Source organism: Sus scrofa, chromosome 1 (assembly GCF_054392235.1).
Source record: "Sus scrofa isolate SSC_HxYL_T2T_F1_AM1 chromosome 1, Sscrofa_HxYL_maternal_Yorkshire_Landrace_v2.0, whole genome shotgun sequence".
Lineage (NCBI taxonomy): Eukaryota > Metazoa > Chordata > Mammalia > Artiodactyla > Suidae > Sus > Sus scrofa.
Genome location: NC_139383.1, coordinates 135,869,099 through 135,896,464, shown reverse-complemented (window position 1 = coordinate 135,896,464; position 27,366 = coordinate 135,869,099). Strand labels below are relative to the sequence as shown.

The 27,366-nt window shown below is 51.7% G+C and overlaps 1 protein-coding gene across 25 annotated transcripts in view; it reads left to right on the top strand.

Moving 5' to 3' along the window:
- Positions 1-25,942, top strand: part of DUOX1 (dual oxidase 1) — a 44,531-nt gene extending 18,589 nt beyond the window's left edge. For 3 of the 25 annotated variants that reach the window (XM_085009731.1, XM_085009739.1, XM_085009784.1), the window contains 26 exons: positions 528-624; positions 2,953-3,043; positions 4,074-4,176; positions 4,415-4,587; positions 5,972-6,147; positions 6,331-6,449; positions 7,318-7,455; positions 7,893-8,006; positions 8,720-8,919; positions 9,549-9,734; positions 11,808-12,033; positions 12,291-12,384; positions 12,660-12,835; positions 14,668-14,737; positions 15,410-15,541; positions 16,106-16,284; positions 16,501-16,731; positions 17,274-17,373; positions 17,612-17,661; positions 19,107-19,234; positions 21,720-21,873; positions 22,392-22,624; positions 22,861-23,019; positions 24,166-24,321; positions 24,478-24,606; positions 25,532-25,942. In XM_085009731.1, the coding sequence (XP_084865857.1) occupies positions 528-624; positions 2,953-3,043; positions 4,074-4,176; positions 4,415-4,587; positions 5,972-6,147; positions 6,331-6,449; positions 7,318-7,455; positions 7,893-8,006; positions 8,720-8,919; positions 9,549-9,734; positions 11,808-12,033; positions 12,291-12,384; positions 12,660-12,835; positions 14,668-14,737; positions 15,410-15,541; positions 16,106-16,284; positions 16,501-16,731; positions 17,274-17,373; positions 17,612-17,661; positions 19,107-19,234; positions 21,720-21,873; positions 22,392-22,624; positions 22,861-23,019; positions 24,166-24,321; positions 24,478-24,606; positions 25,532-25,654 (3,737 nt within the window). In that variant the 3' untranslated portion in view covers positions 25,655-25,942. 25 annotated transcript variants of the gene reach the window in all.
- The last annotated feature ends 1,424 nt before the right edge of the window (positions 25,943-27,366 follow it).

Genomic DNA, 27,366 nt, shown 5'->3' with positions numbered 1-27,366 from the left:
CTCGCCCACGTCCTGGTCCCCAGAGCCGTCCCTCCTTGCACAACCCCACGGAGAAACACCCCTCCCCCTCCCCGAGAGCTACTGTCTCCCTGAAAATGACAAGGAGGCAAAGCGTTACTTAGACAAGAGATTTCCTAGTGATTATTGTTTAGCTGTCGCCCTCCCCGACCCCCTGGTTCCTTGTGGGGGACAGGCACCTCTGCCCCTCTCCTGTTTGAGTGACTCTCCCCTGACTGCCCCAGCCTGGTCCTCATCTCCCACCTAGGCCTTTCCTGGGCTCAGATCCCTTCAGGACAGCAGCTCCAGCGCTGGCCTCCCCTTTCCCCTCTCTTGACCCTCAGAGCATCACTATGTATGAGTGGCTGCCCAGCTTTCTGCGGAAAATGCCACAGGAGTATACAGGTGAGGGGAAGGGGAGAGAGGATGGAGAGCTTGTAGGAGCTTTTATGGTGTGTGTCTGGTAGAAGGTTGGGTGGTTTAAGGGCTAAATATTACCAGTCCTCTTTCTCATTTCCACTACCCCCAAGGATACCGCCCTTTCCTGGACCCCAGCATCTCCCCAGAGTTTCTGGCAGCCTCTGAGCAGTTCTTCTCCACCATGGTGCCCCCTGGCGTCTACATGAGGTGAGGGAGGGGCTTAGATGTTTGTGTGTTTGGAAGGGGAAGGTGACAGTTGAGAAAAATCTGCCCTTAGGAGCCCTCAGGACAAGCTTATCAGTTTGAAGTGTGCCCATTCTCCCGGGGAACAGTGAATATGGAGGGGAAGAAGACCAACAGTTGTTTAAAAACATACATAATTGTAGCTTTTAAGCACCTTCGTGTCCACTTTCCTGCAGCTTGTATTTCCCCAAATACACAGAATTAGAGAGCCTTCAGCTGCTGTGTCAGCACTTCCCTTTTTATTCCTTGTAATCTGGGGGCCCTTCCTTTCTCTCTCCTCTATCTTCTCTCTTTCTTCATAAAGTAAGGACCCCCAGGAGTTCCCATCGTGGCGCAGTGGTTAATGAATCCAACTAGGAACCATGAGGTTGCGGGTTTGATCCCTGCCCTTGCTCAGTGGGTTAACGCTCTGGCGTTGCTGTGAGCTGTGGTGTAGGTTGCAGATGCGGCTCGGCTGGCAGCTACAGCTCCAATTAGACCCCTAGCCTGGGAACTTCCATATGCCGCGGGAGTGGCCCAAGAAATGGCAAAAAGACAAAAAAAAAAAAAAAAAAAGAAAATGGAACTTTTAAAAATACATATATTACATTAAAAGTATATAAGAGTTCCTTGGTAGCTCAGCAGGTTAAGAATCCAGGGTTGTGGAGTTCCCGTCGTGGCGCAGTGGTTAACGAATCCGACTAGGGACCATGAGGTTGCGGGTTCGATCCCTGCCCTTGCGCAGTGGGTTAACGATCCGGCGTTGCCGTGAGCTGTGGTGTAGGTTGCAGACGGATCCCGCGTTGCTGTGGCTCTGGCATAGGCTGGCAGCTACAGCTCCGATTAGACCCCTAGCCTGGGAAACTCCATATGCCGCGGGAGCGGCCCAAGAAATGGCAAAAAGACAAAAAAAAAAAAAGAATCCAGAGTTGTCACTGCTGTGGCAAAGGTTACTGCTATGGCGAGGGTTCTATTCCTGGGCTGGGAACTTCCACACACCACAGGCATGACCAAAAAAAAAAAAAAGAATATAAAGTAAAGCAGGCCAGTCTTTTTTTTTTTTTTTTTTTTTTTAACGATTGCATTATAATTTAAAACGATTCATGGAGTTTCCACCCTGGCAAAATGGTAACCAATCTGACTAGTATCCATGAGGACTCAGGTCCAATCCCCGGCCTTCCTCATTGGGTTAAGGATTGGGCGTTGCCGTGAGCTGTGGTGTAGGTTGAAGACTTGACTTGAAGCCTGTGTTGCTGTAGCTGTGGTGTAGGCCAGCAGCTACAGCTCTGATTCGACCCCTAGCCTGGGAACTTCCATATGCCACAGGTGCGGCCCTAAAAAGAAAAAAAAAAAAAAAAAAAAAAAAAAAAACATTTTACATTATTCAAGAGCCAATTTCAGGATATGGCTGATGATGGTCAAGAAATTGCAGTAATTGAGTTATCCATAAACAAGTAATTTCAAAAGAATAATTAATCTGTTTTAAATTTTGTAATTTATATACATATATAAAGAATGTGTATATCTATCTATCTATATATTTATATATATAAAGAATGTTTCCCACTGTTCACTTCTGCAAGGATCAAGTCATTAGTCGCTAAAGCTGCCTTCTGACAGTGCACTGTGTAAAGGAATTCAGGACAAAAAACAGGATAAGGCACTCTGCGCTTTAGAAAAACAGAAAGACAGTTTAGAAAAAAACAAAAACAAACAGAAAAAAAAAGCAGGTAGAAAGACAGAGATAGTTCAAGAAAAAAATTGTAATGAACCCAGATTCTTGCATCTTCCCATAAATAGTAAAACACAAAATCATTAACTAATATGTCTGATCCTTGTGACCAGCAATATCATTTTACTGAGATGTATGCTTGACTGCACCCATTTCCTAACCAAAATCATATATGTATGCTCTTTGGAGCAGTCCCCTCAGTTACTGAGAGGCTGTTTCCTGGGCTATAGTTCTCAGTAAGGTCCACCAATAAAATTGAAACTCATAACTCTTATGTTGTGGATTTTTTTCTTTCAGTTGACAGATTTTATATATCTATATCTCTCTATCTACCTACATATATATGTGAAGAGAGAGAGGGAGGAATGTGGCAAACTATAGGCTACATTTTTAGATGTCTGATCTGATGTGGGGAGAGGGACATTTCAAAAATCAGACTGTTCAGGACCTACCCTGAACACATACCACCTCAAGGAAGCAATGGCCTGGGGCCCTTGCCTCTAGCCTTGGAGACCAGAGCTGATGCCGGACTTTAGGGTTTCATAGGCTCAGTCACCACTAACCTGCTCCTTGCATTTCAGAAACGCCAGCTGCCACTTCCAGGGGGTCATCAATAGGAACTCAAGTGTCTCCAGAGCTCTCCGGGTCTGCAACAGCTACTGGAGCCGAGAGGTCAGGGCTGGGGACACATATGTGGATGGGTATATGTGTATGTTGCGGTGTGGGTGTGTTTGTGTTTGAGGTGTGTGAAGGTGGGAAGGAGGGTTGAGGCATCCAGCTGGGCTGGGCTGGGGTGGAAGAGGAAGCCTGGGGTGCCTCAGCCATCTCCCCTCCCAATGTCTGCGATGACCAGGTAGCTGTACACTGTCAAACGTCAGCCCTCCACCTGTCAGCCCTCCACCCCCACCTTAGGGCTGTTTGAGGCATAGTGGAGACTGTGCATGTGTGGCTCTACGTCCATTGCTTCCTCTTAGGTTTTCCTGCTTCCTTGATACCTCTGGGTCTCCTGTAAGCACTGGGATACCCCAGCCCCCCAGGAAACTTCCCAATTAGACACACCCAGGGCAGCACATGAATGTGTGCGTGTGTTGGGGGAAGGTGGAGGGAGGGATTCCGAGAGATTATCAGGGATAATCTGTCCATCTGAACCAGGCCAGTATGGGTGAAGAGCACTGACTTAAAAGCAAAATCAGATACTCTTTGTAGAGTGTCCATAAGAGGGGAAGGCAAGTGGGAGGAAAGCATAGAATCAGAGTCATGGAGCTGAGTTGTAAGAGACCTTTTTGCCCTGTTAATCCCTTTTTAATTTTACTTATTTTATTATTTTATTAATCCCTAATGCCCTTTTCATGAAGGCAGGACACTGAGTTCAGAGAGGTCCTGTCACACAACTGGTTACTAACAGAGCAAGGACCAAGACCTAGATCTTGTGCCTTTGTCAACCATACCATCAAATTTCCTAAAAGAGAAGTAAAGTTTTAGATCCCTTGTGCTTATGAAGACCTGTGTCCTAGCAGCATGGGCTTTGGATGGGTACCTTGTTCACCCTGAGTGGGGAATCACCCTGTAGAAGAGGGTGATTATAGGAGCAAACAGTGGGACTTGGTGGACCCAGAAGACAGACTGTGTAGGTGGAGGGAGCTTGGCTGCCCAACCTCTAGCCTCATTAGCCACATCCCTCTCCCCTCCCCACTCCCCAAAGCACCCAAACCTACAAAGAGCTGAAGATGTGGATGCGCTGCTGCTGGGTATGGCCTCCCAGATTGCTGAGCGAGAGGACCACATGGTGGTTGAGGATGTGCAAGGTGAGGCTGAAACTGTTCCTATAATGCACCCCTGGCCCCTGGGAGGAGGTTCAACTGGACCTCCAGAGCCAGGCAGGGAGGGGTGCCCACGTCTGGGAGCCTGCATCCTTTCACTGCTGAGAGCTTCTGATCTGCTGACCACTGCTCCTTCTCTATGCTCAGGCCCCCCTGGGGCTGGCTGGCACCTGGGGCATGGGCTAGAGGAGCTCCCTCAGACTCTTTGGTATCTCATCCCCAGATTTCTGGCCTGGGCCACTGAAGTTTTCTCGCACAGACCACCTGGCCAGTTGCCTGCAGCGGGGCCGGGATCTGGGCCTGCCCTCTTACACGAAGGCCAGGGCAAGACTGGGCCTGCCTCCAGTTACCAGATGGCAGGACATCAACCCTGCACTCTCCCGGAGTGATGGCATTGTGAGGAGGGTTGGGACCCAGAGGGCAGGGTGGGAGGACCAGAGCACACTGGTTTGAGATATGGAAGATGGGCAGCAAGACACAGGCACCAGAGACAAGCACCTGGTGAGAGGGGCAGGGCTCCCCCAGGTCACTTTTTCCAGTATCATACACCAGGATGGAGGTTACCAAACCAGCAGAATTAAGCTTTAGACTCTGACTGTGCAGATCCAGCAAGTGTTTATTGAGCATCTATTGCATGTGAGGCACTTAATAGCATTCATACCATTTACTCTTTTACTCTTCCCAACAGCTCCCTAAATTGGCTTAGAAGGTTCCTGACTCAGGAACAACATATACTTTTGTCCAGTGATATTTGAGCTGCTTTTGGGGCGTCCCCTGTCATACCCTGAGCTATCACCTAGGCAAGTGGCATTGACTGCCAGCCAACAGACCAGTTTTAGCTGTCTTAGCATCTTGGCACAGCAGTGCTTCTACAATTGTGTGCCTATTTAATTGCTTTTTCCCTTACTATTTTGTCAGATTGTTGAAAGGCTGTAAAGAAATGATATGCACATGGGGCTTATAAACTTTATAAAATCAGTAGGTAGATAGGAGTCAACAGCTGTACCCAAAAGTAGCAAATCTTTAACTTCAACTGGGCCTCACTGGAATTTAGCTGGTTAAGTGCTTATTTGCCTGTGGAGAAAAGAACTAAAGTAAAGGTCAGGTAGACGATACCGCTCATATACTGTTGAAGACTCTCTCTAAAAGGCAACATAGGAGTTCCTGTAGTGGCTCAGCAATAACAAACCCTGCTAGTATCCATGAGGACTTGGATTTGATCCCTGGCCTCACTCAGTGGGTTAAGGATCCAGTGTTGCCATGAGCTGTGGTGTAGTTTGCAGACATAGTTTGGATGCTGAATACTGTGGCTGTGGTATAGGCCAGCAACTGTAGCTCTGGTTCGCCCTAGCCTGGGAACTTCCATATGTCACAGGTACAGCCCTAAAAAGACAAAATAAAAAAATAAAATAAAAGGCAGTGTATATGCAGGAATTTGATTTTCAAAAACTTTTTTTACCTCTAAAGAAGAGAAACCTTTTCTACCATTCATCGTTTGTGCTGATTTTGACCCTTCAACTTTCATACCTTTCAAAACAAGTAACATAGGGGACTGACTGCCTGTTTCATTCCAACTTTATAAAATAGGCAGCTGAATCTGTGAAAGAGTTCTTGTAGATGAATTAACGTATGGAAAGCACTCAAAGCAGTACCCAGAGATAAGAGAGTTATTATCACTGTCATTTATTATGATTACCCCTGAAGCTGATCCCTGGGAGCCACCTCTTGGCCAGAGGGCAGGTGCTAGGTCTTTGCACTCACTCCTGTCCCTTGGCCCCAGGTGCTGGAGGCCACAGCTGCTCTGTACAACCAGGACCTGTCCCGGCTGGAACTACTCCCTGGGGGGCTCCTGGAGAGCTATGGGGACCCTGGACCCCTCTTCAGCACAATTGTCCTCGATCAATTTGTGCGACTGAGGGATGGTGACCGTTACTGGTTTGAGAACACCAAGAATGGGTAAGGCCCACCTGGATTCCCGCCTTAGACTCTACCTCAGCCTGTAAACAGCACCCATGGGCCCTTGATTCCCATCACTCCTTTCCCAACCCCTCTGGGTCTTTTTCTTCCTCTGAGTTCTGGACCTGGGGGCCTGCCTCTCTCTCTCTCACCTCAACAGCTCCCCACCTCTCCCACATCCAGGCTATTCTCTGAAAAAGAGATCGCAGAGATCAGAAACACTTCCCTACGGGATGTTCTAGTAGCTGTTACCAACATGACCCCTGGTGCCCTGCAGCCCAACGTCTTTTTCTGGCATGCTGGTGAGTGGCCAGGGGGCACTTGGCAGGGATTGGGGTCTGGCGCCTCATCCCTCTTCAGCTGTAAGCTTGCTTCAGTGAGGCTGGATTCCAAGGAGGACAGTGAGGTGTGGTTCTGCCCTCGGGAACTGTGGTCCTGGGTGGCCACATACAGCTGTGTACGTTCCCTTCTCCACAACTCCAGCAGGTGCCCAAGCAAGGGCAGGACTGAGAAGCAGAGAGATCTGGCCTGGAGGCCAGCTTTTGGCCAGGATAGTTGTAACAGGAGGAGGGTGAAGTACAATAAGAATATCTTAAGGATATCCTAATCCCACAGCAATGATGAGGGAAGAGTGTGTGTGAGTGTGTGAGAGTGTGTGTGTGTGTGTGTGTGTGTGTGTGTGTACATATGTGTAAAGGAGAGATAGGTTGAGGTTCCTTTTTTTTTTTTTTTTTGTCTTTTTGCCTTTTGCCTAGGGCCACTCCTGAGGCATATGGAGGTTCCCAGGTTAGGGGTCTAATCAGAGCTGTAGCTGCCAGCCTACGCCAGAGCCACAGCAACTCAGGATCCGAGCCGCGTCTGTGAACTACACCACAGCTCATGGCAACACAGGATCCTTAACCCACTGAGCAAGGCCAGGAACCAAACCCTCAACCTCATGGTTCCTAGTCAGATTCGTTAACCACTGCGCCACGATGGGAACTCTGGTTGAGGTTCATTTTTTTATCCCACTTGCTACCCAAGAGGGCAAATGCCACATTCTTGGTACAATGGTAGGGGTAAGAAGCCCCCTGCCCTTTGCTACTCAGAACTCTTTCTGCCACCCTAACCTTCTCAGTGATCCTTGTGGCCCAGAAACCCCGAGGATTATATCTTCCTTTGTCTCCCCAGGAGACCCCTGCCCACAGCCAAGACAGCTCAGCACCAAGGACCTGCCAGCCTGTGCTCCCCTCATCATGCGGGACTATTTTAAAGGCAGTGGATTTGGCTTTGGGGTCACCATTGGGACTCTGTGCTGCTTCCCCCTGGGTAAAAGTTATGGGCAGGGAGGGGCTGGGCGAGAGGTGGAAGCTAGGGGGTGGGGTTGAAGTGTTTCCATTAACGATGACCGACCAACTAGCCATGCAGAGTACTGTTGCATTGGGCAGATGAAGAAAACCTCAGAGCAGGAGGGACATGGCTGGCGGAGTGAGTCCAGGCTCTGGCACAAGGACTCTTGCCTTAGTCTCTGGCTGGGAAGGGACCTGAGTGATGAAAGCAGGGGAGGCTGGGCAGGCCTCTTAGATACTACCCAAAGCCTCCCAAAGCAACTCCTCCCTCAGGGAGCTTCATAATTTGAGACAATTGAGTGGGTAACCTAGGAGGTGAGAAAGCAGGGGGTGTTGCCAAGGAGCCTGGGAAAGAAGCCACTGATCTCCCCAGACCCCCACCTTCCTCCGAGCATCCTACTGCCTCTACCCTCTCAGTGAGCCTGCTCAGTGCCTGGATTGTTGCCCAGCTCCGGAGGAGAAATTTTAAGAGGCTCCAGGTCCAGAACCGCCAGAGTATCATGTGTGAGAAGCTCGTGGGGGGCATGAAAGGTAGGCCTGGGGCTGGCTCGGGTGGGAGTGGGGAGGACATGACTCTGGGCTATAGACCCCTCTTCCCACAGCAGCCTGAGGAAAAGGCTTCCCTTTTCTAGGCCTCCAGGCAGGCTAGGGCAGGTGAGAAGAGCCATAGAGACATTAGGTGGAAGTTGGACCTGGAGTCCTCTGTCTTCCTTAGCTCCTCCCAGTGGTCCCAAATAGAAAGAATGTGATAGACTCATGGGGAGGAGTCACAGGACCCTGCCTACATTTCACAGGGTTACTATGACGCACAAATTCCTGACAGCTGCTGCTATGTGGCGTCTCACACCGGAATTTCAGGCAACAGAGAAGTGATTAATGAAAGTCTAGAGTCATGCTCACTGAGGATTGGAAACTTGGCAAATTTTTTAATCTCTCCAAAACATTTTTTTCTTATCTGTAAAATGATAATAATGGTAGCACTTACCTCATAGATTTATGAAGATTAGATAAAGGAGGTTCATACAAAGCACTTGGTGCAATGTTGGGCACATAGTAAATACTCAGGAAATGGTACTTATACTTCTCATGGGCAAGAGGCATAGCAGGATTGTCGGGAGTGGATGACCCTCAGTATCCCGCAAGGGGCAAGGAGGTTAGAGGCCTTGATCCAACTCCAGCCCAGAGCTGGACCTCTTCCTCCCCACCACGCAGACCCCTGCTGACCCAGCCCTGTCTCTCTCCAGCACTGGAATGGCAGGGCCGCAAGGAGCCCTGCCGGCCTGTACTTGTGCACCTGCAGTCCGGCCAGATCCACGTGATGGATGGCAGGCTCTCCGTGCTCCGCACCATCCAGCTGCGGCCCCCACAGCAGGTGAACCTCATCCTGTCCAGCAACCACGGACGCCGCACCCTGCTGCTCAAGATCCCCAAGGAGTATGACCTGGTACGACCTAGCCAGCCCCTGGCTCCTTGTCCACAGCCAGAGCCAAAAAGGTAGCCAGGTGGAGGGGAGGGAACATTGGGCCAGGCAGGGTTTCTGGCTTCTAATCCCTGGCTGTAGTTCCTGATAGAGAGATAAATTTAAACATGTTTGTCCTGCTCTGAGCCTGTTGGATGACATGGTCTCCGCAGTCCCTTCTTAACCTTGCAGATATAGTATGCCCTTTTCTTTTTTAAGGACTCCCTGGCAGGCCCTAGCTGGGAGTACTTGAAAGAAGTAAAGCCCTCTTTTTGGTGTCCAGTTTGCAGGATCCAGTGAATTGTTAGAGATTAGGGAGTAAGCTCAATCAGAGGCTGATATTCAGCTCTGGCTCTGACTCACCTCTGCCTTCTGCCTTCCCCTCTCTTCTCCAGTAAGGAACAAAGAGGGGAGAATGGCATTGCAGATGAGCCTTGAACGCTACCCCTATGCCTACAAGCAAGCCACTTAACTCACTGAGCCCAGGAGATAACAATATTTCTTTTGAAGGGGTTCTCTTAAGTGCCATCCTTGTCTCTAACAAAATTCATGTAAAGCTCTTGGCCTCATGAGGCCTTGACATGTGGTTGCTCTCCCTACTGCTCCCTCCATAGGTGCTTATGTTTGACCTGGAGGAGGAGCGGCAGGTGATGGTGGAAAACCTTCAGAGCGCTCTGAAGGAGAGTGGGCTGAGCTTCCAGGAGTGGGAACTTCGGGAGCAGGAGCTGATGAGGGCAGCTGTGACGCGGGAGCAGCGGAGTCACCTCCTGGAGACCTTTTTCCGGCACCTCTTCTCCCAGGTGTGTACGTGGGATCAGATCTGTCCTTGCGTGTCTGACTGTGGTGGTGCCCCTATCTGCATGAGACCATGGGGTGACTCCAGGGAAAGTTAGAAGCCCTGAGTTCTCAGCTAATAATCATCTCTACTGTGATTTTTGACCAAGTCACCTGACCTTTCTATAAGGAGATGCTCCTGCTCACTTCCCATTGCCATCCTCATCTATGAGACTCCAGGGAGACAGTGCCCAGGAAAAGGGCTTTTTGGCATGTGCCACTTCTCTGCTCAGGGATGCCCACTTTTCTGCCCTTACTCAGCTCATCCTGCCCAGATGGCTGCAGAGAAGCCTGGGTGAGATGAGCAGTAAGGGGTAGAGAGGCAGTGAGAGCCCTTGGTCACCCCTCCTTGGGACAGCACAGCTGCCAGAGGCCTCTATGGGACATTAATGCCCACCCTGAAGATTTCTGAGACTATTAGGAGGATGTGGGAAAACAATATAGGAAGAGAAATGCAAGGACTCAAGTTCCTATATGCCCAGGCAGCCTAGGAGCCAAACAGTGAAGAGGAGAAGCTTGGGCAATGTAATAAATTCATCATGGGCTACCACTGGGGAAGTTTATCATCCCAGTGGAAAGATGGGACAAGTGTAGAAAGGAAGATAACTGGCAAAGGATGACAGCTACAAAAGAGATTCAGGAAATAAGTGGTCTAGGAGTTCAGAAAGTGTAGCGAGGCTTCAGGCTGGTGTAAAGTCATGGCGGAGGTGAGATTTGGCAAATGCTCAAAAAAAGTTGGAAAAATTTTGGCTCAGAAGGAAAAAGCATGAAGGACTGAGCAGAGGTGCAAGTGGAAGGGCAAAAAATTGTTTGAGGAGGAGCAGGGTTGGCTGGCTGGGGAGAAGATTTATGAGGGAAGCCACCATTGAATGGTCATTCATTATATGCCAGGAACATGGCATGTCACTCACTCCTCCAACAAATTGAACCTGAGTATGCACCAGAATGGAGGGACCCCAGCTGGGATGACTCATTGCCAGGGCCCAGGCAGGACCTGGGCACCTCCTCTCAGTTTGGGATCTAGGGCTCTGGGAACTCCCTGTGCTGAGAGCTGAGGGTATGTTACTGTATCTTTGGATACAGATGCCAATCCTTTCTATCTGCACAGTGCTTTCAGCTTTCAAAGCATTTTCCATACAAGCTCTCCTTGATTCTCACAATAACCCTGTGAAATAAGTGGGGCAGGCAAGGAAATGAATGCCAGACAACTGAAGAGACTTACCTGAGGTCATGCTCTGAGCAGGTGGCAGAGCTAGGACATGAACCCAGGTCTCTTGCCTCTAGCCCCACTAAAGCACCTTGTTTGAAGTAACAAAGTTTAGCTCATTAAATCATGGCCAGGCCTGGACTAGGGGCCCCCTGTTGATAGACAGGAAAGACAGGTTCTGTGCCCTGCTTCCCTCACTGTCTATTCTTACGCCGTGGCAGCCCCCCGGGGCTAGGGGGCTATAGGGGGCTGGAGATGGCCTGTGATGAGAATGCCCCCTTCCCAAGCGCAAATCTTTCTCAACCCAGCTGAGGCTTTTTCTCAGCCCAGACTCCTTTGGAGATAGAAGAAACCTGCTCAAACTAGAATTGACAAAGGGGCAGTTGACTCTGAGGACATAATGGTGTCTCAGAAAGTCCAAAAGGAGGACTATGACCTGGCCTGGAAGGGACCAGGAAAAGGAAAGCTATCAGCAAGCAAGGCCACTCCTGTCTCAGACTGCTTCTGTGCCCCTGCTTCCTTCTGTCTCTCTGTCTCTGAGCACTTGAAGGAACAGGGTAGTCCGCACCTTCTATTGTGCTCAGGTCTGGACCTCTCAGACCCAATTCTAGATCTTCTGCTTGGAACAGATGTGCATCCCTCGTCCAATCAGCTAATGCCAAGGGTCCAGGTCTCTGTAGAACATATGAGTCAGAGTGTTGATGGGGTAGTGCTTAGGGGAGGGAGTGCTGGGCAGACACCTTGAAAGGTAGAACCAAGAACCTCTGCTGGCCTTCAAGTCAAGGAAGCCTTGTCATTTTCTCTCCCACCCTCTGCTGCTGCCCGAGTGCAGGTGCTAGACATTGACCAGGCGGATGCAGGGGCCCTGCCCTTGGACTCATCACAGAAGGTGCGGGAGGCCCTGACATGTGAGCTGAGCCGGGCCGAGTTTGCTGAGTCCCTGGGCCTCAAGCCCCAGGACATGTTTGTGGAGTCCATGTTCTCTCTGGCTGACAAGGACGGAAATGGCTACCTGTCCTTCCGAGAGTTCCTGGACATCCTGGTGGTCTTTATGAAAGGTAGGAGAAAAGGGAGCCATTGTCTAGATAGGAAGATGTGGGAGGGGCTGGAGTGTAGCTGACCTGTTGGAGATAAAGAAGCACTGGAGCCAGGTCTCCAGTCATGGCAGATATCTGGGAATGCCCTGGTAGGGGCCAGAAAGCAGAGCGACCCCTTGCTGTGTGCAGCAGTGAGTCACTCTAGTGTGAGGCCCCTCCCGGCCTGCCCAGGGTTTAGGCAGATGGGCTGGGGCTCTCACTGGGTCTCCTTTTCTCAGGCTCCCCTGAGGAGAAGTCGCGCCTCATGTTCCGCATGTATGACTTTGATGGGAATGGTCTCATTTCCAAGGACGAGTTCATTAGGATGTTGAGGTTGGTCCTGTGGGAGAGCCAGGAGAATATGGACTGGGGGTAGGGGGGTGGAGTGAGGTGGGACATGAAGGAGGAAGCAAGAGGGTGAAGAGCAGGGGCCTCCCCATCCTCACCATTATAGCCAGAGACTTTATAACTAGGAGGGGGCTCAGGATTTGGTCAGTCCTTCCATGTAGGCTCTGCTCTGAAGGCCTGGTGGGATGGCCAGCAGGTCTGAGCGCCTAGGCCCCAGGACCTTTCTTGGGGCCTGATGGCTCCTCTCCCCCTGGCCCCAGGTCCTTCATCGAGATCTCCAACAACTGCCTGTCCAAGGCCCAGCTGACCGAGGTGGTGGAGTCCATGTTCCGGGAGGCTGGCTTCCAGGACAAGCAGGAGCTGACGTGGGAGGACTTCCACTTCATGCTGCGGGACCACGACAGCGAGCTCCGCTTCACACAGCTCTGTGTCAAAGGTCAGGTGACCTTCTGGGCAGGGCTGACTTACCCATTAGGCACTGCAGGCACATGCCTGGGGCCCACATACTATGAGGAGCCCGTAGAAATGCTTACATTTCTTTAAAGTCAGAAAAAAAAGACTAAATATAGTAATAATAAATATGTGATGTATCCAGCCTGGATTACATTCCTCTTTAGATCAACATAATTATAAAATATGATTTTTTTTGTGCAAGCAGGCAGTAGTGCCTACAGCCCAGAAAAGTCATAGTACCGCCCTGCTGGTGGAGTGGGCAGGGTCAGGATGTGGTGGGCGATGGTGGCTGGAATTCTGCTATCCTGTCAAACACCCTGTGCTTGTTGCTCAGATCAGGGGGGATGAGGGTCTCCTCATTACAGCCCTACCTAGACTATACCCATCTCACCTGAGGTGTGGTGGTGGTGGGCTGTTCTGGTTTTGTTTGCTGCTTTATCCTTTGGAGGAGTGCTCATTAAATGTTTGCTGAGTGTGTGGAGATCTACTTCTGTTGTCCCTCCCTCTTCTTCCTGCCCCACCTGTGTCTGAGACAGGTGGATGGTGGCTAGAGTCAGGGTGAGGAGGGGGCAGGTAGCAGGCAGAGGGACTGCCTGTGGCCTGCTCTAGGCTGTTACGGTGTATTCACAGCCTGGGATCATCACTAGGACATGTTGAGACCAAACCCAGCCCCTCCCAGGATTATGAGAATTTGAGGGGCTGAGCAGCCCAGATATGGATAAGAGGCTAATCGTCCAAGACATGGCTGGGCCTCTGGTTGGAAAGGAAAGCTGGTAAAGTGCAGACCCAAAACTTGTGATGCTACAATTTTCCACCTTTCCCAGAGGGCCAGGGCCTTAGGCACCTGGGCCCCGAGGGCAGAACAGGGACAGGTGCCTGGAAGTGAGCCCAGGCCAGAATCCTGGAGACATCCAGCCCCTGGAATGGAGGGAGGACCAGGATTGGGGGTTGAGGATTAAGTAGAGTACTATTTTTTTTTCACTTTTAATTGCTGTTTCCTCCATATTTCACTTTGAAATATCCTGAATCTGCAGAAAAGGTATAAGAATAGCACAAGGAGCATCCTTTTACCCTTTGCTTAGACTTGCCATTTGTTACCATTTTGCCACATTTGCTGTTTGCTGAACCATTTGAGAGGATAGACATCTATACTTTGCATTAAATACTCATTTCATTAAATTCAGCTTAATGACTTTTGGCCTCAGGGCTGTAAACCAGGATAATCAAGATTGGATTAGCACTTGGAAGTGACCTGGAGATGCCCAGGCCTACTGTGAGAACCTGGATTTGCAGCTCAGTCCTGCCCTGCCGCTCAGTGCTGGCGGCTCCTGGGAGGGTTCCCCCCACCCCCGCAACATTTTATTATGAAAATACACTCTCAAATGTAGAAAAGTGAAAAGAATTTTACAGTGATTTCTCATATATATACTTACACTACCTGGATTTTACATTTACCTCCTGGGAGATTTTAAGCTGGAGGCTCTTTAGCAGGGTTTTGTGGCTGAGTAGCCATAGCAGGCGTTGCATACAGCTCCTGAACCCTACCACACAAGCCTGATACCAGAACTGGGTGTGAAGGAAACACACTCAGGGGAGTCTGCCCAGCCAACTTTGTTTCAGGCCTTCTCCCTGACCACCTGTGGCTGGATCTAGCTGCCAATGGGGGCACAGGCTGAGACTGGGGCACCTAGAGGCAGGGTGCTGGCCAGGGACCCTCTATAGTGTCTGGGCATAGAGTGGATACTAGGTATTTTAGATGAGTCCTCCTGGGCTCTTGGGCCCTGAGCTTCTCACTAGCCCAGCTCTGCATTGCAGGGGTGGAGGTGCCTGAAGTCATCAAGGACCTCTGCCGACGAGCCTCCTACATCAGCCAGGAGAAGCTCTGGTGAGCCCTCATCTGGGAATGTTTGGGGAGGGCTGGGGTCAGGGGGATGCCTTTCCTTTCCGCAGAATGATTGGGATCAGGACCCTCACTAGCAGTGCCTTCATGCAAATTAGGAAAAGGCAGACAGGGGTTCCTATTGTTGCTCAGCAGCTTAAGAACCCAACATAGCATCCATGAGGATGTGGGTTTGATTCCTGGCCCTGCTCAGGGGGTTAAGGATACGGTGTTGCTGAAAGTTGCAGTGTAGATCGCAGATGTGGCTGGGGTCCAGTGGTGCTGTGGCTGTGGTGTAAGCCGGCAGCTCCAGCTCCGATTCAACCCCTGGGAACTTCCATATGCCACAGGGGTGGCCTTACAAGGAAAAAAAGAAAAAGAAAAAGGCAGACATAGTCTGGCTCAAGGAGAAGAACAGAGAGCCTGCTGGATTTCAGCACTCACCTGGTGCCTGGATCAGATGCCCTTTTGAGTGGCACAACTGTATTGACATCTTGGCAGGACCCCCTAGGATCCAACTCATCCTCTGGTTAGGTCTCTGTGGGAATCCTGTTGTTCCCTGGCTAAGAGCTCTGACCCTTCCTCAACAGAGTGGGTCTGGAGGCAGACCAGGGGCAGCAGAGGACCAGGTGGCTCAGATAGCCAAGGTCCATCCTATTTCCTTCATTCCTGTCCTAGTCCCTCTCCCAGAGTGAGCGCTCACTGTCCCCGCAGCAATGTGGATGTCGAGGTGGAGCTGACACCATGGAAACTGCAGTGCCCCACAGACACAGACCCTCCCCAGGAAATTCGACGGAGGTTTGGCAAAAAGTACGGCTGCTTCTCCCCTTATGACCAGGCAGTTCATCCATCCCTTCAGCATTCATACATTGATTACTTGGTGCCAGGCACTGCGCTGGCACTGGGGGTGCAGGCAGGATGAATAGTCCCTGCCCAAGAATATCACAGTCTGATAAGATTCTCTGATACAGTGATAGTTACAGTGTCCCACTGATGAATGCTATAATAGTGGTGAGAACAAAGGGCTTCAGAACTCAAGGAAGTGCTCACTTCTGCCTGGGAGGTCAGGGAAGGCTTCCTGGAAGAGGCATCCTTGGAGCCTCCAGTAAAGCATGAGAACGGTGCTGGTGGGAGTTGAGAGCCCCAGACTGGAAGGAGAATGGGCTGTCTGAGTGTGAGTGGAAGCTGGGGTAGATGGAGTGCACCCACTGGGATGAAACAAGCCATCCACTCAGTGACAGGCAGCTTGAGGAGTATGGTATTGAGGAGTCTTTGGGGTCTGAACTCTACTTAGCTTGAGTGACTCAGTGCTCCTTTCTCCCTTCTGGAGAGCGGGTCTGCCTTAGCTGAGAGTCAAGACTTCCCATCTCCCAGGGTAACATCGTTCCAGCCCCTGCTGTTCACCGAGGCTCACCGAGAGAAGTTTCAACGTAGCCGTCGTCACCAGACAGTGCAGCAGTTCAAGCGCTTTGTGGAGAACTACCGGCGCCACATCGGCTGCCTAGCTGTGTTCTACACCATCGCTGGGGGCCTTTTCCTGGAGAGGGCCTACTGTGAGTGACAGTGGTGGGGACAGGCTTACAATGACAGCCCTGGGTGGGAGGCCTACTATGAGTAATGGACAGCCCTGGAGTGGACCCTGAGAGCAGTGACCAACAGCCCTGAGAGCAGGCCCTTTTGGGGAGTGGGGTGAGGGGCCTGCTTAAATGGAGACTGTGGAAGGCTTGTCAGGCATCAGTGGTGGCCTCACCCGCCTGGGCCCTCCGCAGACTACGCCTTTGCAGCTCACCACATGGGCATCACGGACACCACCCGTGTGGGCATCATCCTGTCACGGGGCACAGCAGCCAGCATCTCTTTCATGTTCTCTTACATCCTGCTCACTATGTGCCGCAACCTCATCACCTTCCTGCGAGAGACCTTCCTCAACCGCTACGTGCCCTTCGACGCCGCTGTGGACTTCCATCGCCTCATTGCCTCCACTGCCATCATCCTCACAGGCAGGGCCTGGGAGTCCCGGGGATTCTCTCCATGTCCTCAAGCCCCCTGCAGGCTTCCCCTCCTCTGCAAGGTCCCTCCTCTCTACCTGCACTTGAGTGTGCATCTTGGATGTCCTTCTTATTGGATGATGGTAGCCCCCACAATGGCATAAAGTAAGCCCAGGAGCCCCCACTGGCCCACCAGTGCCTCTTCGCACCTCACCAGCCTCCCACTGACCAGTTACTAACACCCCAGAATGCGTACATATGATGTATGTGCTCTCCCAGTTTTTATGTCTTAAAACATAATTCTGTGAGAGAAACCAAAGGAATGAATTTCTAATGGTATAATATCAGACCCATGCAGTTGTTCTCATGGATGGTGTATATATGGGGCAGAGGAGGAACAGGGGGTTGATTAGAGAGCAGAAGTCCATGTTGCTCAGGTCCTTCTTCAGGCCCCCAACTCTGGCCGTCTGGAGTCCTCCCCCTTGGGCTGAATGGGTTAAGCACCCTCAATGGGCTGACCCAGACTCACCCCCACCCTGTCTGGTCTTCCTCAGTCTTACACAGTGCAGGCCATGTGGTGAATGTGTACCTCTTTTCCATCAGCCCACTCAGCGTCCTCTCCTGCCTCTTCCCTGGCCTCTTCCATGATAATGGGTGAGTGTGTGTGTTTCAGGGCCAAGGGGTGGGGGAGGAATTCTTCACAGAAATTCTCTTGGCTCAGAGGAGTATGTCACCTTCAAGCTTATGGGACAATGATGAGCCTAAGCCCCCAGTCTCAAGTTGGCAGAAAGGGAGACTGGTGGCTGGGTCGGGGTGCCTCCCCTGGAAGGTCGTTTCTGGAAGTTTCAGACATCTCCTTACAGGATCCTTCCTTCTTTTCCCTTCCCCATAGGTCTGAGTTCCCCCAGAAGTATTACTGGTGGTTCTTCCAGACCGTACCAGGTGAGAGCCCTCTCTGCTCTGTGAATTTCTAGGCCTGGCTCTGAGTTCCAGGCTCTGGGTTCTGTCTCCCATGGGCAGCAGTTCAGTCTACTCTAGGTAGCCATGGTGAGCCAGGCTCTGCCCCTTGCTCTGAGCGCTCTCCTGGGCAGTAGGAAACTCTGCATTGCAGGCCTTCTCTCAGGAGCTTAGCTGGGCTCCCGCCCTATTTCTGAACTAGTTCCTTCATCTGAGGAATGGGAGTACACCCTTCCACCCCCAACACACACACCTACCATGACTATGATTTTGAGGTATGCTGTGCCCCAGCTGCATGGGGGAGGGACCAGGAGTCTGGCAGACACCCCCTTCTTTGTGGAGTCTGGCAGACACCCCCTTCACCTCACCCCCTTCATCCCATGGTCTGTCTTGACAAGAGCTGTTTAGGGGCATATTCCTAACTCCCCATAATCACCCATTTTAGAGCTATCAGCTGTGAATATATTCAAATGCTTCTTGAAGCTATTTATATCTTCAGTCTTCTTCCTTGGGGGTAACACATTTTCTTCACTCACTCCTTTCTGTGAAACACAGAATGTTGGTTTTTTATTTTTTTTAAATCCCTAAACAATCTGTCTTGAACCTCACAGAGTGCTTTTTCCTGCACACTGGAGTTCAGTGGATTAGGCTGCTTTTATACCCTTCTCTCCATTCAGGACTTTACAGTCTTTGGCTAGATCCCTTCTTAACCTCTACTTTTCCACATGTCAGGGCTCTAATCTTTCCCACTTCTGCCTCTCTCCTTGATCACCTGAGGGGCTATTCTCTGGAATGGCACCAGTGTTGCCCTCCTCTGCACCCCTGGGATCCCTGTGAGAGGATAGGTCTCCCACCAGGTCTGGGTGGCACCCAGGGGTGCTCTAGTGATAAGCAGGGACAGCATGGTCCCACTTGCTCACTAATGGTACCAGTGCTCATATGCTGTGCTGTGGCTGCCGTGTGGAATGCTGCCCAGACGCTGACCAAGCCTCGACTCCCCGAGGGCAGGGCCTGTAATGTCCAGAGGGCCTAGGGTGGCAACCCTGTGCATTCACTCATTCAGCACAGTTTCCATAATGCCCATGGTGTGCCAGGCCTTGCATGAGGCCCTAGGATTCAGTGGTGAACCGGCCTAGCCTGGTCCCTGTTCTTATGAACCTGAGAGTCAAGAAAGTGACAGGCATAAAACAAATAATGATTCAGGTGTTTGGAAAATAACAAATCATGACAAGGTCTATGAAGGACAAGTAAAGTCTGCTGAAATGAAAGACACCTGTGATTGGCAGTGTCAGGGAGAGCAAGAGGGAAGGATGCTGGGCTTTCCGGCCCCTACCTAGACTGGTGGCATGGAAAGGGGACCCTGGCAACCTCAGAAAGCCCCCTCTGTGAGGGCCTGTTCCTCTATTCTTCACCCAGTGTTCATTTTGCAGGCCTCACAGGAGTCATGCTGCTCCTGATTCTGGCCATCATGTATGTCTTTGCCTCCCACCACTTCCGGCGCTGCAGCTTCCGGGGCTTCTGGCTGACCCACCACCTCTACATCTTGCTCTACATGCTGGTGAGGACTTTGGGCTTTAAACCAGACCAGCAGAGTCTAGACAGGTGTTCTTGGTGGCGGGGGACGGGGGAGGGGGGTGAGGGGGGACGTGCAGTGACGGCTGAGACACCAGTTCTCCATCCCCTTAGTTATTTCAAGTACCCTCTTCACTTCTCCCAGTCCCTCTTAAAAGACTGTAGGGGGCTCTCAGGTAAACGGACCCATTTTGCAGCACTTGGAAGAATGACTCCCTGGCATGGGTTTTGCAGTAGCAGCCTTACCAGTCCAATCTACCTTCCTTGGAGACACCCCCACATCATTTCTGCCCAGCCAGTCTTTCCCCACTTTGGGTGGTGGTTTGGGCTCCTAGGTAGACTGTCTGCACTAGGGAAGCATCACCTTTTTAAAGAGAAACTTCAGTGGATTCTGCCACTTCTGTTCTGATCTGTTTCTGGGGTGTTAGCCACCCCACCCTGCTAGCTAAGTGTCACCTTCAAAGTTAATGAATGGTTCGAAATGTCTTCAGCTGGTCTGTTGATAAAATGGATTTTTAAGACGCCCCCTTCCCCTTTCCTTCTCCCTAACCTGGAGAGAGAGGTTCCTTCCTTCAGATTCCCTTCCTTCTCCTCTCCTGTTCCCTTCACCTTCTGCTGGCTTTGTCATCAACTGCTTCAGCTGGCTGGTCTCAGAGGTGACTCTCATCTTTGCTCCTGTGTCATGGCTCTGCTTGGTCTGCCTTTCTCATAGACACAGGCATTTGCCACAGGGCACCCTGAGGGCCTTGCTGAGAGGTTAAACCAAGTCCCAAAGCTCTCACATCCCCAATGGTGATAGCATGGCTGCCAGCATTCAAGGAGAGCCCAGATAGCTGCCTTCTCTGTCACCTGGCTCCAGGCAAACCTACACACAGGAGTCTCCTTTGTCCTGAGACAAAGGGAGAGAGGTCATCACTGCCTGGGTCAGGCTGGTTCTGGCTGTCTGCCCTGCCTTCTCCCAGGTGCAGTCCTGTCTCTCCTAGTAGGTAGGTGGATCTGGTTCCATCTTGCCTGAGGCTCAGTACTTCATGGTTCTGAAGATGACTGCCCAGCCCCAGCTTAGGATGTTTCCTAGGAACTGATGGTTTTTGTTTCCAAAGAAATCTCTCCCTTCTTTGGAAGCTATTGCTAATTTATCCCTCCCTCCCTCCCTTCCTGATAATGGGTAGAGCCCTAGCATCTGGGTTACTGTTTCTGTTAGGGGGTGGAGATGAGGGTCTTATTCCCAGTGATAAAGCAGGAACTTTTTTTGAATGAGATAGGCGACCCAGAAGAGTTGTCAGCCTGGTTCCCTGAGACCAAGACTCATTTCTGATTTATCTCTGGGTTCTAGGGATCACTGGGGGACCCAGCATGGAAGCTAGCCTCTTGGAAAGGTGGGCTCCTAGCCCTGGCAGAGCCCTGGGGAGAAATCAGAGTCAAAGTACCCCTGTCTGCCCATTTATTCCAGGTGTTGTCACTTGACCTCAGGCAGAAAGAGAAGTTGTAAGTAAATGACCCCAGTGTCCCAGGGTCTTGGAAGGGTGTCCGGGCTCCTGATCTAGGCTGTGGAAGGTGGAGCTAGCAAGGCAGAAGCTGAGCTGGCAAGCTGTTCCCCAGGCTCCTCAGTCAACCAAGAGTCTGCAGCAGCACCAAGCAGGGAGGGTGTATAAACAAAGGCGTATGAAGTCATCCTGACATTGTTCTCAGCCTGGTTGGATGCTCAGAAAGCCTTGGGGTTGGGCGTGGGTGCTCTGTAAGGAAAGATGAACTTGGGAAAACTGGAGCCCAAAGAGGTTTGAGTTAGCTCTGTGGGGAAAAGCTCAAAAATTGGGGAATACTCAGCTGGGAATGGAGAGCTGAATGAGGAACCAGAGTTCACTAACAGTTATCTGCTGAGCTCTAGTATATACTTATTCTGTGCTAGGCCCAACAGAGGAGGGGGAGATGCTAAACTCTGCCCCAGGAACTGAGGATTTGCTGCAGAGATAAGTGCCAGGCACGTGAAATGTGAAATGATCAAATGAACAGATACTACAGGATTAATTGTTGAGCTGAGTGTTCCGTCAGTCAGTTACAAGCGCTCATTGAAGGGAGTTTCATCTGGGCCAAACTGGTTAAGGAAGACTTTGGGAAATCTCTGTAAGGTTTTTTGAGCTGGGAATGACATGATGAAATGAACTTTAGAAAGTCGCACTGGCTGTCTTGAAGAGACTGGATCACAGTGGGACAATACAATGGAAGACGAGTTAGGAGCCTACTGCATGAGTGCAGGTGGCTTGGTCTAGGATGGTGCAGGGAGATGTAAGTAGGCTCATTAACTTGGATGCTTTGGAGGATAGGTTGGGAGTGGTTAGGTTTTAGAATCTGGAAGGAGCATGGCACCTGATAAGGGGGATTGGATGGACCAATTGGAGAAGGATGCAGGGGTATAAGGCCCACACTGATGTGGGTGTGCCTTGGATCTCAGCTGTACTCTCTGCTCTCTCCAGCTCATCATCCATGGCAGCTTCGCTCTGATCCAGCTGCCCCGCTTCCACATCTTCTTCCTGGTCCCAGCACTAATCTATGTGGGGGACAAGCTGGTGAGCCTGAGCCGGAAGAAGGTGGAGATCAGTGTGGTGAAGGCGGAGCTGCTGCCTTCAGGTACCAACCTAGAGGCTGTCGAGGGGGCAGACTGGTGGATGTTACTGGGGAAGCTGACAGGACAGGGGCAGAGCCTAGACCTTGCAATCTCCTGGCCTGGCCCAGTGGAGTGGGGAGGAGACTGGTAGTGGTAGAAATGAGAGAGGAGTTGCCAGGGGGCCCAAGCCTCTCTCACAGCAGAGAGAGAGGAATCCTGGCCAGGCTGTCCACCCTGCCCTGCTGACCTAGTGCCGCCTCAGGGTAGACATGCCTGATGGGGGGAGGCCTTCCCTGTCATATTCCGAAAGCAAAGCTGAGGCTGAAGAATGTATACGTGTATGTATGACTGGGTCACCTTGCTGTACAGTAGAAAATTGACAGAACAGCTATCATGGAAAAAATAAAAATCATTATAAAAAATAAATACATAAGTATGAAAAAAAAAACAAAAAACTGAGGCTGCAGGCAGGGGAACTCTCTGGAGGCCACATTGTTGCTGTGTTCAGGACAGCAGCCTCTCTCCTACCTCCCCTCCTCAGGAGTGACCCATCTGCAGTTCCAGCGGCCCCAAGGCTTTGAGTACAAGTCAGGACAGTGGGTGCGGATCGCTTGCCTGGCTCTGGGGACCACAGAGTACCACCCCTTCACACTGACTTCTGCACCCCACGAGGACACACTTAGCCTGCACATCCGGGCCGCTGGCCCCTGGACAACCCGCCTCAGGGAGATCTACTCACCTCCAACAGATGACAACTGTGCCAAATACCCAAAGGTGCCCATGCTCCCACATTCCCCTTAGCAAGCCTTTGTCCTGCAGCATCCGACTCCCCACAGTGTTACTCCCTTCCCCTCAATCCAGAGATTGATTGTCACAGATGATGCTACAAGTCCCCCACTTCTCCCTCACTCCATAAATAATCTCCTGTATTTCCCTGCCTCCCATTTCTGGCTTCATAACTCTGGTAGTGACTGGCCAAATTTAACTCAAACCCACTCCTTTTTCCACAGCTGTACCTCGATGGACCGTTTGGAGAGGGCCATCAGGAGTGGCATAAGTTCGAGGTGTCAGTGTTGGTGGGAGGGGGCATTGGGGTCACCCCCTTTGCCTCTATCCTTAAAGATCTGGTCTTCAAGTCATCAGTCAGCTGCCAAGTTTTCTGTAAGAAAGTGAGTGTCCCCCATACCACCAGCCCAAGGACCCCTGCTCCCTATCACTGTGTCCATCTCTGACTGTCCCCTGCCTCTGTTCTTGGCCTCCTTGACCTCGTCAAGGCCAAGGTGATCTGACTCCAAGGGAGTCAGGATATTCCTAGACCCTAAAGGACAGAGTTGTTTCACTAATGCTTCCAGTCTCTTCCCTCAGTTATGGGGTACCCCACTCAGGAACTGCTTCTGAGAGTTTTCCAGGCGGGGTTGGAGAGGGTTCCATCCCCTCTTACAGAGGAAGCCAGCGCTTGAAGCACTCTTGGGTTGGGAGGGGGAGTGGCACATTTAGGGTAGGGAACAAGTGAAACTGGCTTTGTTCTTAAGAGGAAGAGGAGGAGAGGTGGCAGGACAGGGCTGGTAGAGCCTGGGCTTGCTCCAAGAACACAGCCCAGGCCCTCAGGTCCCTCCATACCAGGCCCCCTCACCTCAGCCTGGCCTTACTGGCAGGCCTCTGCTTGTTTTTCTGGGCCTGACAACAGGTGAGTCAGGGACACAGGAATGCAGCCGGCAGAGGCCTAGCCCATATGCTGTCAGCATTCTGAGGGTGACAGCTCCCCTGCTCCTCTGTCTGAGCCAGCCCTGTCTCTGCTTAACCCACTCCTTTCCCCATGGCTCACAGCTCCACTTCTCCCCATCAGAAGCTGGAGATAGGTCACTCAGGGTACTTCCCCTCCCCTGGTCTCTCTTTGAGCCAATGCCCATCCACTCCAGGCAACCAGCTGGGTCTTCCCAGAGGCTGTTCTATGACACATCCTTTAGCGGAACCCTCTTCCTCTGGGCAGCCTATAGGTTGGGAGCCTAGCAGCCTGAGCAGGGCCCCTGGAGGGAGAGGCAGGTCAGCCTCCACAAGAGAAAGCTGCTTCCCACCCCATCAGACCTTTAGTTCCCTTCAGGGTCCTTTCTCATGCCCCAGGCTATTGCTCACTTCCACCTCTCCGCGCCCTGGGGCAACTCCTTCTCCTGCCTCAGAGCATGGTCTATCTCCTCAGGCTCCCTGGGAAGAGGCACAAGCTGGTGGAGACTGGAAGAGTTCTAATAGTGTGGTGATTCCTGGGATGTAGGGAGCCTGAGATGAGCTAGGTCCTAAGTTCCAGCCCTATGTCCCAGATCTACTTCATCTGGGTGACACGGACCCAGCGGCAGTTTGAATGGCTGGCTGACATCATCCGGGAGGTGGAGGAGAATGACCACCGGGACCTGGTGTCTGTGCACATCTACATCACCCAGCTGGCTGAGAAGTTTGACCTCAGGACCACCATGCTGGTACGTCAGGGCTGGCCGGGTAGGGCAGCTCGGTGGGTATGTGGGTTGGCAGGGCAAAGCAGGATGGCCAGGGGCAGTGGCTGAACCACCATCTAGACTAGGAGCTGATCCTGGCTCTGGCTGGCTGTGACCTTCCTCCTCTACTCCCTCCTCCAGTACATCTGTGAGCGGCACTTCCAGAAGGTGCTGAACCGGAGTCTGTTCACGGGCCTGCGCTCCATCACCCACTTTGGCCGCCCTCCCTTTGAGCCCTTCTTCAACTCCCTGCAGGAGGTCCACCCACAGGTCAGTTCCCACCCCATATTCAGGTTTTCTTCACTGTTTGGGGGCTAAGGAAAGCTCCCAAACCTACTCCATAAGGGAAGGAGAACCCACCCTCTGGGAGACTGGTGGGGTAATGGAATGGAAAGGGGGAGCTATGGGTCACCCTGAGGGACTAAGGGAGAAAGCAGCCAGCAGGTAATTGCCACCTCTGAAGCTAAGATGCCTTGTCCAGAAGGAAGGGCTTGGTGATTGAGCTAATCCTCACCATGAACTCAGAGATACACTTACTATCCAGCCCTCACCATGGACGCTGAGCTAATCTTTGCCATGAACACTGGGCTAGCCACACTCTCATGAAAACTGGGTGCTTAGCCCTCAATGAGGCACTGAGCTATCTCTCATCTTGGACATTGATTGGCCTGGGCCCTATTAGAAACACTGATCTGGGAGTTCCTGTTGTGTCTCAGTGGTAGCGAACCTGACTCGTATCCATGAGGATGCAGGTTCGATCCCTGGCCCCACTCAGTAGGTTAAGAATCCAGTGTTGTCATGAGTTATGGTGTAGGTCACAGATGTGTTTTGGATCCTGTGTTGCTGTGGCTGTGGTGTAGGCCAGCAGCTGCAGCTCCAGTTTGACCCCCAGCCTGGGAACTTCCCTGTGCCATGAGTAAGGCCCTTAAAAAAAAAAGAAATACTTGTCTTGCGCTTAAAGCTGGCATGTGCCTTGGAGGGGCGTAGAGGCTAGACTCATGAGAGCAAGTCTACCAAAATTAAGCTAGATTTATAAATATGGAGCCAGCCTTCACCATGCATGTGGTATAAAGTAAACCTCCATCAGGAAGATGGAATGAGTCCTCACCAAGGACTCTTGCTGGTCTTTAACATGACATGGAGCCAGCCCTCCCTCTGAACACTGAGCTACCCTTCACTCTTCTTCTCTCAACAGGTCCGGAAGATTGGGGTGTTTAGCTGTGGCCCCCCTGGCATGACCAAGAACGTGGAAAAGGCCTGTCAGCTCATCAACAGGCAGGACAGGACTCATTTTTCTCACCATTATGAGAACTTCTAGGCTTCCTGCCCAGGGCCTCTGCCTACTGCCCAGATGGGCAGCAGTCTGACCCTATACCTTACCTCTATATTTCCTGTTCCTGGCTCCCTAAGCCATCTCCCCATTCCCAACTCCCCACCTTGGTCCAGGTGGCTATGGTCAGTCGCCCCACGTGGGTTCAGAAACTCCCAGACTGGACAAATGCGAGGCACTGCGTGGGGACTAAGGGTTGGGAGGTAGGAGAGCTGCTATTATTGCTTTGGGGTAAAGTGGCACATCTTCTTCCAAAATAAGGAAAAAACCTCAAAAGACTGGAAAGTGTGTGTGTGTGTGTGTGTGTGTGTGTGTGTGTGTGTAGGGGACTGTGAGCCTGAGGATGAAGTGAGAGCACAGATGCTGGCATCTTAAAACCCCTTTCCTCAAATCTCCCCTCCTCTGGGCCCCCACTGTCAAAAGGACTGACAAATGCCTTAGAGAGCGTAGAGGGTAGACCCACAGAGAGCAACTTACGGGAACCCCCTTGTACCCTATTCTAAGAACACAGTTGATCTTTTCTCCTGTTATACATGTACTGTAGTTAGAATGTCTTGTGCTCCTCAGTTCTTCTCTCCTCTTCCTGTTCTTATAGTCTCTTTCATAAATAGAACACTTTTCTGCCCTTAGGGTTTCTTTACTCTGCTCCAGGATGGGGCAGGCACTGGCAGCCAGCTCACCAAGGCTGGTCCAGACATTCTCCCTGAGCTTGCTATTATCCACTGAATAAAGGAACTCCCCTAAGGCCAAGTGCCCCAGCTAGCGAGCTCTTTCCTGCTCAGAGGCACCTTTCCTGACAGCCTCTCAGGGCGGCTAGTGTGGGGCTTCTGAGGCCTGATCAGGAGGGGCAGAGAACTACTGGGGCTTCTGGAGAAGGTGGGCTGGGCACACAGCTGAGAGCAGAGTAGGACACAGCAAGAGCCTACAGGGAGCCAGAGTTCACTTGGCTTGCTCTAGAACCTCAGTTACTCCCAGTCCTTCTCTGAGCAATGGGAGGTCGAGTACCTGTGCTTACATGAGTCTTCTATGTAGTGAAATGACAGGAGACAGGGGAGCACAACACCTAACCAGAGAGCTTCTCTTTTCTCATCTGCAAATAACTGAATGCCCTCCAAGTCTACTTACAGACAAGGCAAGCTCTATGGGCGAATTTCTGAAGCAGGATCCAGTTTTAAGTGATCCTTTCCATTGTCCCTCCAGAATTCGTACATTTGTCAGATCACATATCCTCGATGTCGATACACTAGCCCCTGGATTAGAAAATCCAAATCCCCCTGCTTCACACTTTTCTTGGGAGTCGGAGGTTTTGGATTCGAAGGAGGCCCTCAGACTGCCCTCCCAGGGCCGCTGTCCTGAGGGTGTTCAGCCAGTTTCTGTTCAGCTTGCCGGTAGGAGTGGGAGGGCGGGCCTGGAGTGGTTTGACAGCAGCTCCGCCTGGCGGCCCAGGGGTGCTCCCAAGGACGGGCCCCCTGCCTCTGCGGGTTGCAGCTGTGGGCGCCGGCTCGGAGCCACGAGGGCTGTGGGCTGTGCGGCCCCGCGGGCAGAGGCATGGCCAGCAGAGGGCGCGCGCGGACGGCCCCGTCGGGCGCCGTAAGCGCTAAGGCGGTTTGGGCCGAGGACGGCCGGCTGCAGGTCTCGGGGCCGGACCCACCCGTCCGGGGCCGAGGGAGGCGCGGCGGCCTCCGCTCTTCCTCTGGGAA